At 38.2% G+C, this 12558-nt stretch overlaps 1 protein-coding gene across 6 annotated transcripts in view; it reads right to left on the reverse strand.

The window, feature by feature from the left end:
• The window catches only part of CCDC141 (coiled-coil domain containing 141), a 213211-nt gene that overhangs the window by 34899 nt on the left and 165754 nt on the right, over nucleotides 1–12558 (reverse strand). For 5 of the 6 annotated variants that reach the window (XM_040475527.1, XM_040475526.1, XM_040475528.1 and 2 more), the window contains 5 exons: nucleotides 8277–8456; nucleotides 7565–7690; nucleotides 5112–5300; nucleotides 3418–3597; nucleotides 1550–1699 (listed from right to left, as the gene is read on the reverse strand). In XM_040475527.1, the coding sequence (XP_040331461.1) occupies nucleotides 1550–1699; nucleotides 3418–3597; nucleotides 5112–5300; nucleotides 7565–7690; nucleotides 8277–8456 (825 nt within the window). Of the gene's footprint in view, nucleotides 1–1549; nucleotides 1700–3417; nucleotides 3598–5111; nucleotides 5301–7564; nucleotides 7691–8276; nucleotides 8457–11329; nucleotides 11682–12558 lie in introns of those variants that run through there. The other variant, XM_040475530.1, reaches the window with a different exon arrangement.

The following is a 12558-nucleotide window of genomic DNA, read 5'->3' on the forward strand; positions in this document are numbered from 1 at the left end:
TCACAAAAATAAAAATAGAACTACCCTATGACTCAGCAATTGCACTACTAGGCATTTATCCAAGGAATACAGGTATGCTGTTTCAAAGGGGCACATGCACCCCCATGTTTATAGCAGCACTGTCAACAATAGCCAAAGTATGGAAAGAGCCCAAATGTCCATCAAAGGATGAATGGATAAAGAAGATGTGGTGTGTATATATATATATATATATATATATATATATATATATATATACACAATGGAGTATTACTTGGCAATCAAAAAGAATGAAATCTTGCCATTTGCAACTATGTGGATGGAACTAGAGGGTATTATGCTAAGCAAAATTAGTCAGTCAGAGAAAGACAAATATCATATGACTTCACTCATATGAGGACTTTAAGACACAGAACAGATGAACATAAGGGAAGAGAAGCAAAAATAATGTAACAACAGGGAGGGGGACAAAACATAAGAGACTCATAAATATGGAGAACAAACTGAGGGTTACTGGAGGGGTTGTGGGAGGGGGGATGGGCTAAATGGGTAAGGGGCATTAAGGAATCTACTCCTGAAATCACTGTTACACTATATGTTAACTAATTTGGATGTAAATTAAAAAAAAAAATCAGGACCCTTGCCATCCTGATCTGTGTTTTTCCCCAAGGGTAGGTTTATTTAAATGGAAGTTTAGGGGCGCCTGGGTGGCGCAGTCGGTTAAGCGTCCGACTTCAGCCAGGTCACGATCTCGCGGTCCGTGAGTTCGAGCCCCGCGTCAGGCTCTGGGCTGATGGCTCAGAGCCTGGAGCCTGTTTCCGATTCTGTGTCTCCCTCTCTCTCTGCCCCTCCCCCGTTCATGCTCTGTCTCTCTCTGTCCCAAAAATAAATAAAAAAGTTGAAAAAAAAATTTAAATGGAAGTTTAACTAGGGGAAGGTGACTGTGACTCACTACATATTTGGGGGTTGGGTTTGGGTAGAATTGAGGAAGAGGAGGTAGAATTATGTGTTCGTGAGGGGGAGCATGGATGCAGAGGTTGACTTTCATGTTACTCTTTTTTTCTCTAGAAGTTGTTTTGCCAGTAGGCTACTTCATTCGAGTAAACATGAAACCAGCCACTTGATTTTGGTGATAATACTTTGTAGCCTCTGAGGCAAAGAGCCTGCTCCCCTGGCCCTTGGCACCCCCTTCACTATGAGTCAATGGTGCTTAAATAGAATCTCAGCAGGTTGGAGCTGGCTGCCTGGAGATAGCATCACTCTTTCTATCCTGACAGGCTGTATCCACTCAAGCAAGCAACTGCTGTACAGCCTTGGGTGGGGATAAGGAAACAAACAAAAGGCCATAATGGTACATTCTAGGTTTTTCTATTCATTGACAACATACTGACTTGGGTGCTTGAAATTTACTCAAACTTTCAGAGCCCTGAGACTATTGCTTGGTAGATTAAAGGTCAACATTGAATAAATGGTCGCCTGATTGTGTGTGCATGGGTGCAGACACTTGAGCCACATGCTTTAGGTTCAGAGCAACTTCTGGCAATATCACTGCTCACTGCCACCACCCCACCTCATTTATATTGTCCCTTGTGGTGCAGTACTCCAAGCAGCGGATCAGGGTCCGTTCATACTCCTCGGCTTTGGCACGCAAGTTCACACCATCCCCCTCAAGGATGTCCAGCTGCTGCTGCAGGTTCTTGGCAGAAATGTTAGAGCAGTTCTGAAAATGGAACGGAAGTGCAAGTGACAAAGGGAACGGGCAAAACAGCAATGAGACGGATGTGCTATTTACCTGCTTTATGAAACTCATAGAGGACATTAAAAACTAGGTTCCTGGTTTACTTTACCTCAAGCATATCTGAATATGCCGTAATGATTTCAGAAAGAAGCCAGACACCAACATGTCAGGGAAGGCAAACCATTGCATTTCCAGTCTTGAAACTTAAGTTTTGAAGATTTGCTCATCACACCCAAGTCTTCAAAGACGTCGTTTATTATAAGGTATAATTTTTACTTCAAAAGCATAAAATATGCATCGGAAACCTTCAGCTTCTGCACTATAATTTTCCTGTCAACTTGAACTTAACCTCAGATTCATTATGGAAGTGCACCAATCTCTGCTCAGCACAGAGGGCTGCTGAGGCCAAGGCAGACAAGAGTTAGAGAACAATTTATATTATTTGTGCAAAGTGAGATGTCTTACTTTTTTTTTTTTGTAATATCTTTACTAATAAAATAAAACTCTTTAGAAAGAAAGTTCCTTCTTGGTAAAAACTGATTCTATTTTGTATTTCTGTCTTTTAGCTTAAAAAAAATTATGTTCTTTGCATTCCATATAGTTTAATGGATATCTTAAATGAACTTTGAAATAAAATTGACCATTATGATTTATTAATGTTATACATATTGGATAGAAAAAACAATCTTTTCTCACTAAACTTAGGAATTTAGAAAGGGATTTTTTTTAATCGGAGTCCAATATATTATTTAGAAAAATTTGATCTGGAAATATTTTCTTCTCTTTTAGGCTCCTTTGTTAATGTCAGTCCAATGGCATAAAGCATGTCCAATGACTGGTGCCCAAGCCTTCTGCAAAGCCAGGAGGCTCCTCCATTCTGAGTTTTCATGGCTTGAGCAGCTTCTCTGGGCCTCAGATGCTTCTTTTATAAAATGAGTGTTGTGGGCTGGCTTATGTCTAGAATACCTTCCAGATCTGAAATGCTAAAGCAGCATTGGTCCAAACAAAATATAATCTGAGCCACATGAATAATTTAAAATTTTGTAGTAGTCATATTAAAAAGTAAGAAAGAAACAGGTGAAATTCATCTTCATAATGTGGATTGTTCTACCAAATATGTCCAAATATCATCATTTTAATATGTAACCAAATGTAGACAATATTAATACAGTTTTTATACTAAGTCTTTGAAATCTAGTTAATTGTTGCTAAACTTCTGTCAGAAATACTTGATCTGTATTTAAACTTCATAGTTGATAACTTAAAATGTAGATTCACATACCCAAGCTGTTCCCAACATACATAAAAGTTTTCCCATAATTAAACTGTCAGTTTAAATTTTTTAAATTAATTAAAAATAAATAAAATTAGAAGTTCAGTTCTTTCATTGCATTAGGCACATTTCAAAGGTGAAAAATTGACTGCCATATTAGACAACACAACTCTACAATTCTATTTTTAATTAGCATGAGAATAGGTGTATAAAACAAGACTTGTATAAACAGATTTTCTCCTTAAATATTTTTTCTTTTGTTATAGGTGGTAGACATTCACCACAAATAACTATCCCAGTGGCTTAATGGCTTAATGTATTTTTTAACTTAACATGTACTAGGCAATCTGCCTGGTTTCATTGATATTATAATAACCCAACTCTCAGCTTTAGTTAGATATGAATGATGGTGTTCTAAGTTGCTTACAGGTCGCTGTACTGAAGAGATGATGTCCACTCCCAGGGAAAGGGCCAGTTTATGGAGCTGCTCAATATGTGCCTGCTTCTCCTGAGAGCGACTGAGCTGAACCTGGGCTTCGTGGCCATCCTCCAGCTCCTTTGGCTGTTCTAAAAACTCCATTTCTCTTGATTTGATGAGATGACCCAGCTGAAATTTAGGATGTTAACAATTAACATGGGTTTCATATTTTCAGGAAGACAGATTTTTTTTTTTTAAACAAAAAGCCTACTTCCTATAACCGATTTTACTACCTGGTCAAAATGTTGCCAAGCTCATCTATAATTACTAGTGTTATAGACAAATAAATGTTACAGGGCTTCAAACCAAGAGGGTAAAATTGAGGAACTAATACTACCAGTTCTGTTAAAGAAGGTCATAGCCTAAAACCTTTGCAAGATCTAGGCTTGTGATCCGAGTAAATTCAGAGGCTATTTTAAAGGGATATCAACACATCTCCATTTTCTGTTAATAGAAACTAATAATGTGATGCCTGAGTGGCTTATTTGACTAAGCATCTGACTCTTGATTTGGGCTCAGGTCAAGATCTCACAGTTTGTGAGCTTGAGCCCCTCATCAGGCTCTACATTGACAATGCAGAGCCTGCTTGGGATTCTCTCTCTCCCTTTGTCTCTGCTGCTCCCTGCTCTCTCTCTCTCTCTCAAAAATAAATAAGTAAACATTTAAAAGAAAGTAGAAGCTAATAACTTGAACCTGTACTAAGCACTCCTTAATGTCAGGTACTTAAGATACAAAAAAAAAAAACCCAAAAAACACATGAATTTATTTTCTTTCCTCAGAGAGCTTACACTTGAAGGGAGAAAGTAATTAAGAATCAAGATACTAAAAATGACAGATGTGTGAGATAAACTATGAAAGTTCTGGTAATTTAGAAAAGAAACAAATCACTCCAAGTAAGGTAGGCTTGTTGGAAGCAAGGATAGAGTTTAAATAGTAGAGCAGAGCAAAAAGGACCTGTCAGATAATAGCAGCCTGAGAGTCAAGGCTTGGAGTGAGGAAGGTGTGCATCATCTTTAAGGGACAAAGAAAAGCTCAGTTTGGCTGGAATGTACGGGAGGATAGAAGCTAGTGAGAAAAAGTTAAAGGCCAGATTGTGGAAAACTTCTGACACCAGAAAAAGCAACTTGGCCTTTATTACACAATAATTTATTTCTAATTTCATAGTTTAAAGTTTATTTCTTTATTTTGAGAACAAGTGCGAACCAGGGAGAGTCAGAGAGAGAGGGAAACAGAGAATCAGAAGTAGGCTCCATGCACTGTCAGTGTGAGCCTGATGTGGAACTTGATCTCGTGAACCATGAGATCATGACCTAAGCTGAAATCAAGAGTTCACTGCTTAACTGACTGAGCCACTCAGGTGCCCTTCTAATTTCATAATTTAAAACTGAGGGTCTTGGGGCACCTGGTTAAGCATATGACTCTTGATTTTGGTTCAGGTCATGATATGACAGTCATGAGATTGAACCCCACCTTGGGCTCCATGCTGGGCATAGAACCTGCTTGAGATTCTCTCTCTGCCTGTTCCACTGCTCACTTGCTCTCTCTCTCTTTCTTTCTCTCAAATAAATAAATAAATAAATAAATAAATAAATAATAAAAAAAACAGAGCTGAGGGTCTTCCAGATATCCATGACAAGTCCTACCTTTTCCTTAACTTGATGGAATTGGACTACTTTGTACAGGATATCCTCATAATCTTGGATTCTCTCTTGCTGTTTTTGATGGAGGTGAATAAGCTCCTTCAGTTGTTGAGACTTCTCTTTAACAGGGGCTCCTTTGCCAGTTAACTCTTCTGATTCTTTTACAATGTATTGAACTTCAACATTCAGTTGCTAAAGAAGTTGAAAGAAATAAAAGATATCCAGCTTTTAGACAGCTTTTTCCTTTATAACTGACTATAGGAAGGTCTCAATCACTATTCTTTCATTTGCTAACTATTATTTATTGTCAGCCCCACCCCATCCTTGCAAATCCAGGCTTTGTGTTTGATGCTAAGGATACATTATTCTATTCCCATCTTCTTAGAAATTAAAAAAAAATCGCTATAAATGCAAAAAACATGTTTCAAAGCTAGGTGGTGAAATAGAAAGTCACATATTTCTGTGGCACACCAAATACTCCAGTTATCTGTTAAATGAATGCATTTTAGATATTTTATGAAGCCATGATCATCTCTGATATTTAATGTAAACTAGAATCAGTATGATAAAAACATCAAGAGAAGACAAGTCTAAAAATACATTGGCGGAATTATTTGTCCTTCATGATAACAGAATGATCAGAATGAACTACCAGCTGAGCAATGTGGTAGATATGCTACTTTAAAAACAGTCATCCCAGAATCCACAAATAGACACCACATGTAGAGAGGGATAAAGCAGCTTCCTTTTCCCTAGGACCACTCAGATACCCCTTGTAGGAATCCAGATTTTGGGATAGAACTTGCAAATGCTGGACAACTCAAAGAGGAAGCCACTATAATGTCAGGGATGGAGCTTATATCAAGGAGAAAAGTAGTGGAAATCATTTAGGCTAAGGAAATACTTTGCAGAAGAGTAGGTTAATAAAGGTCTTCAAATTGAAATCAAGCATAAGGGAATCAAATATATGCATACCACAGTGACAGTACTAATGAAGCTCGGGAATGGCCCCTGACTTAGAAGAATTTACTCACGCATGCATGTGCAGGGCCACGTGCATGCATACACACACAAAATGCCAGTAGGCATATAACACAAGGTATATCAAAGTAGCTAACATGTAGGCTAATTGAATTTTCTAAGAATTTATAGAAAAGACTTCACCATGGGCTACAATGGTGTGTGTGTGTGTGTGTGTGTGTGTGTGTGTAGGAGGTAGTTTTATGCTATATCAGTTTTACCTTTAAAGAATCTGAAATAGGGGTGCTTGGGTGGCTCAGTTGGTTAAGTGTCTGACTTTGGCACAAGTCATGATCTCATGGTTCATGAGTTCAAGCCTCGTGTCAGACTCTGTGCTAACAGCTCATAGCCTGGAGCCTGCTTTGGAGTCTGTGTCTCCCTCTCTCGCTGCCCCTCCCCCACTCATGCTCTCTGTCTCTCAAAAATAAATAAACGTTAAAAAAAAAAAAAAAAGAATCTGAAATAGATCTTCCCTAAAGGAATCTTCAGTCTTCTGATTTGGCATTCTTTAAAGCCAAAATTTTTGAAGTAGCAACCAACAGCAATGCAGATATCTTAACTTTGCAGTGAAGAACAAGAAGTCAGGCAAGAGGACAGCATGACTGGCAAATATTTTTGACAGTTGTATCAGGTTTAGGAGCGGCAGGAGGTGGAGGGTATGGAATGCATGGGCAGTCTGGGCCTGGGAACATGACTCGTGGTTTTATCTCTCATCTTCTGAGGGCTCTCTGAGAGGGAGAATGGGAGAGCACGGCAAGATTCCTGGGAGAGTGGTAGGAATCTGGGGTGCCAGTGAATGGGGATGGTGACATCATAGTGGTGATTTCAAGGACAAAGGGGAGCAGAGCCTCTGTGTCAGAGCTTGCTCACCCTTGTTCTGAGATGTCTTAATCTAAAACATGTCTATAGGGAAATAATTAAAATGAAGATATGTGATAGCTTAATGTAAATTCAAATAATCTAAGATAATATATCAGGCATTTTGTAGCCTGAATATTTGTGTATCATCAAATACAGAATAGTGCAGAAAAACAGTAAGAAAAATGTGTTTTTAAAGTGTAATTTTAGGGGTGCCTGGATGGCTCAGTTGGTTGAGAGTCCGACTCTTGATATCAGCTCAGGTCATGACCTCATGGTTCACGAGATGGAGCCCCATATCAGGTTCTGCGCTGACAGCACAGGGCATGCTTGGAATTCTCTCTCTCCCTCTCTCTCTCTGCTCCTCCTCCGCTCTAGTGTGGGCACATGCACTTTCATTCTCTCTCTCAAAATAAATAAACAAACATTAAAAAAAAAAAGTGGAGCTTTAGACAAACCATGCTTTTGTTTAAAAAATAACAATTCACCAGTCTGTTAAAATTAATTAGGTAAATCTCAACTGAACAGTTTTTGATTTTTTTTCCCATTCACCCAAGTCCATCAATCTGTTTCTTCACCTGGAGGTGAGGCTTCATTTCACTCCATTTTTTCTGTAGACTTAAAATGGTCTGGAGGCTCCCTCCAAGGTCAAGTGCAGACACAGGCATAAGTGCTTCCTGAAGAAGTTTTAAGTTGTAAGTGGTCTGAAATATATATTAGATAGTTATGTGTTTATGTTCTTGGACACCATTGGCAATCCAGTGATGACTGGTGCATCATCAAACTTTTCAGTCCCCATGAAAACACTCACTACCTCAAGTGATTCTGTGGTCCTAAACTACCAATGAACAAAAGCACAGGCCCTGGGTTTCCTTTCCTTTGTTTTGTTTTGTTTTGTTTTGTTTTGTGGTAAAATACACATAACAAAATTTACCATTTTAAACAGTTGCTAATTGTGCAGTTTTGTGGCATCAGAACATTCACATCGCTGTGCATCCATCGCCACCATCTCCAGAACTTCTTGCCATCCCAAACAGAAACCCCATACCCATTTACCAGGAACTTCCATTCCCTCCATCCCTCAGCCCCTAGTAACCTCTATTCTGCTTTCTCTCTTTACAAATTTGATGACTCTGGGTACCTCCTGTAGGTGGGATCATACAACATTTACCCTTTTGTGACTGCCTTATTTCACTTAGCATCATGTTTTACAGTCTCTTCTATGTTGCAGTGTACATCAGAATTTCATTCCTTTTTAAGACTTAATGATATCCATGCATGTTCCTGTACCTTTCTAAGTTGTTCTTTGAATGCTCCCCACTGCTGTTTCACAGGTTTGCTTGCTGTGGCTTTAAGTTGCCATGTCATCCGAAGGTGGCTGAGTTCTTCTCTTTCTGCCTTCTGGCTTTCCATAGTGTTCTCCATAAAGTGCACTTCATTTTTCACATTTAGTATTTCATTCTTTTTTGCCTGTTAAATTAATAATCCATATAATGGCTTTTCTTCCCCAAGAGACACAACATTTTTGTATACACTCTTTTAGGAGACAAACACTTGATCATGGCCACCACGGAGCATGGTTCTGAGATCAAGACAAATCTGGAATGCTTGTGTAAAGGCACAGTGGGGCTCTAGAACCTCTGGTCTATGCTCGGACACCAGGTCCTGAGTACTTTAAAATCCAGTAGTGTTTGACTCCCCACCCTCTCCACCCCTGGCCAGAGTCTGGTTATTTCCTGGGGCTTAAGGGGTGATTAAATGAGTGTCAGGATCCAAAAATGTTGAAGTTAAGATTATTTTAATGCATAAGTTTTGAAGTATATTCCATCTTTTATTTTAACATTGTAAATAATGTTAAATAACTCATTAGAATATGTCAAAGTCTCAGCACCAGGAAATATGAGGGGTCTGCTTTTCTCTTTCAACTATCCCATTGTATATACTACAGTTATTTCAAATTTTCTTTGTGAACAGTTCTTAAAGCTACTCCCTTTTGTAAGAACTGAAATGTACCTCTATATATCTCTGTATTTTTATCTCTATTATGCACCTATAATACACAGCAGAACCCATCCTAAACAATATTTTTTATATCCCTGCTATAAATAAAGTTAGGGTATCTTTCACATATTATTAAGAAACTATTAATCAGAATCACAACATCTAAATTCAGAGTCCTCTTCATTTCTACATGTCCAATTTCTACATGTTCTGGCTGCCTGATTTGAAAGCCTACAAACAATGGTTTTAAACAGGGGAAATTCAATTGCAGTCAGAAGAATAAAAGAAGTAAAGAGTAAGACCATGTACTTTTTTGTGAGGGCAAACATTAAAAAAAATGCAGAAGAATATTTAGTTGACAAAACAATGTTTTTTTTTACTTTGATGGCTAGCCTTTCTCAATAAATCCTTGAATTTCTCAGGAGCAAATGTGCATAGATTTCTATAGAGTAAAATCTTGGTTTGCAAGCGTAATTCATTCTGGAAACATGCTTATAATCCAAAGCACTTGTATATCAAAGCCAACTTCAAGAACCATTGGCTCAGTTGTGATCGTGTGACATTCGGCATCACGTCCTACTTGTACTCCAAGACATCGTTTGTTTATCAAATTAAAATGTATTAGAAATGTTTGCTCATCTTGTGGAACACTTGCAGAACAAATTACTCATAATCCAAGGTTTTACTCTAATCACAATTACAGCTAGGGATCTAGAAGTCAAGGGATCTTTTAGATTGTAGTCAGAAGACAGTGTCATAAATGGGTGCTGGAGTATTTTAACAGACCATCTTATTTCTAAATTATTTTAAATGACATTAATATTTCACATTTATATTTTTATATTAATTTAGACATTATAAAGTGCCAATTAATTACAAAATAATATAATTGCAAGTTCTAAATAAGATCTCTCCTATGAATTTGGGGATTCAGAAGTAAAATGATATATGCTGTAACTATGGTTAACAAGATGATAATATATCATGAAAGATATCAGACAACTTCAGCAGAACCCATCCTGAACAATATTTTTTTAAAAGATGCTATAAATAAAGTTAGGGTATCTTTCACATATTATTAAGAAACTATTAAGCAAAATATAATATATAATTTAATGTAAACTTGGAAATTGCAGCATATCAATGTCGACTATAATCAGCAGGGTATGATTCTAGTGAGGCCTGGAAAAGGAAGTGCACAGTAGTATTTGTGCTATCTAGCTAGCAGGATTCAAGAAGAGTGATTATGTACTTGGCAGACTTGAGTATTTTGACCACTCACCAAGATTAAATAATTTGCCCAAGGTCTAGTTAGTAAACACGCTACTCATTCTACTTCTCTTTAGGGGCATGGAAAAAAATTGTCATAATCTTATCTAATAGGGTACTAAATTACCCATTTTCCATTTGGATTCAGGCACAATGAATGGTGTGTCTTGTTTTCCAGACACATTGATAACAGGAAGGCAGTATCCTGGATAGCATCCTTGATATTCACTGCTATATATTAGTAAATTAGCACTTTCATTAACATGTCTGCTCAGAGTTCTCACATAAATCAATTTCTCTGATCTTGATGATTTTTTAGATGAACTGAAAAATTTTCGGTGTCAACCTTGAAAAGATGAGCCACAGCAACCCAGTCAAGAGCAGAACATTCATTGGAAAATGCCAGCAGGCCTTCTTCCTCTTTAGCAACCACAAACTGGTTATCACATTTCAACAATAATGTTTGTTTGAAATCCTGATGGTCCAAAAAATATGAAGAAATTAAAACTGTGTTTTACTTGCTTTACCAATGATTTTCATCTCAGAATGTTACTGAACCAATAAAGTTAACTATTATGTGGATCTTAATTCTTACCAGTAAGGAAGAATTTTATTATATGACAGTTTTTAAGGACCTTGAGGTTAAGCATGTGTTTTTATACATAATGTCTGATATTTGATGAATATTCACCAGTCCTGCCAACACAGGGCTACATGACTGGAAACCAAGAGAAAAAAGTAGACAACAGAAACAACTCCAGGCTCAGATGTTGGAGTTAGCTGACAAACACTTTGAAATACCCATGATTAATATGATCAAGAGAGTACAGGACAGATGTAGAGAGGACAAGAGAGATAATTGCATTGGTAATTGAAATCTAATTAAAAAAAAAGATACAACTGGAAATTTCATAACTGAAAAGTAAATTTCTGAAATGAAGTTGTAATAAAAAGGATAGACAAAAATGCAATTTGCAAATATTTGAATTCCTTCTGGGTGTAAATTAGAGAAGTACACAATTAAGAGACTAAAGACTATATAACGAACAAAGTAAAAATGTGAAAGTTGGCAGATCAATAGATAATACATGTTCTAAATGTTCCAAATGAAAAATAACTTAATTAGTTTTTACAGTAAAGCACCCGTACAACATAAGAACATGGGCGAATTGCTTAGCAAGTTTTCTCTGATGCTTAAGAATAGTATTAGATAAATCAGCACTATAAATACTTTTTTTCCCCACATAGACTTAATAAGAATGGTCTTCAAACCACGAAGGTTGAGCTAGAGAAGATAAAGAGTTGCTCAGAGTGATGAGAAGAGTTACAGAACCTAATTCTTCCAGATGAATTCAGTCTCCAGACTGAGATTGATCACATTTCAGAGCACTGGGAAAATTGCAGATGTCAGTTATCTTTGCAAATCTACAGAAAATAAGAAAAGTGCCAGAAAGTTAGAGAAAGGAGAATGCCCTGGTTTTCACAAGGGGGAAAAGGATGGACTACATAATTTACAGATTGGTAAGCCCTACATTGATAATTAGTGCAGTAAGTTCATCATCGATCAAGAAGCTTGTAAGCACTTTGGGAAGAATTCCCTGATCACAAGGAGTCAACCTGATTTATGTCAAATTATACTTATGTAATGGATAGGATACTTTGTAGGCAGACCTTTCTTTGAGCTGTCTCTCTCACTACAGACTTAGGAAAAAAGTTGTGAATTAATGGTTGAAATAAAGTACTATTGGAAGTGTCTGTGATTGTTTAAAAAAACTGTCTAATCAAGCAATTGCTGAATGGGTTGGGACGTCAACTTGCCCCATAGACACTTTTATTAAAGCTCTACTTGATATCGGAGGAGGGAAGATGGCGGCATAGGAGGACGCTGGGCTCACCGCGCGTCCTGCTGATCACTTAGATTCCACCTACACCTGCCTAAATAACCCAGAAAACCACCAGAGGATTAGCAGAACGGAGTCGCCGGAGCCAAGCGCAGACGAGAGGCCCACGGAAGAGGGTAGGAAGGGCGGCGAGGCGGTGCGCGCTCCACGGACTGGCGGGAGGGAGCCGGGGTGGAGGGGCGGCTCGCTGGCCAAGCAGAGCCCCCGAGTCTGGCTTGCAAAAAGCGGAGGGGCCTGACAGACTGTGTTCCCACAGCAAGCGCGACTTAGCGGCTGGGAGGTCATAAGTTAACAGCTCTGCTCAGAAAGCGGGAAGGCTGGAGGACAAAGGGAAGGAGAGCTGCTGAGCCCCCAGACGACAGAGCTCAGTTTGGTGGGGAACAAAGGCGCTCGCCAGCGCC

This window comes from Herpailurus yagouaroundi, unplaced genomic scaffold (genome assembly GCF_014898765.1).
Source record: "Herpailurus yagouaroundi ecotype Mexico unplaced genomic scaffold, PumYag 140, whole genome shotgun sequence".
NCBI lineage: Eukaryota > Metazoa > Chordata > Mammalia > Carnivora > Felidae > Herpailurus > Herpailurus yagouaroundi.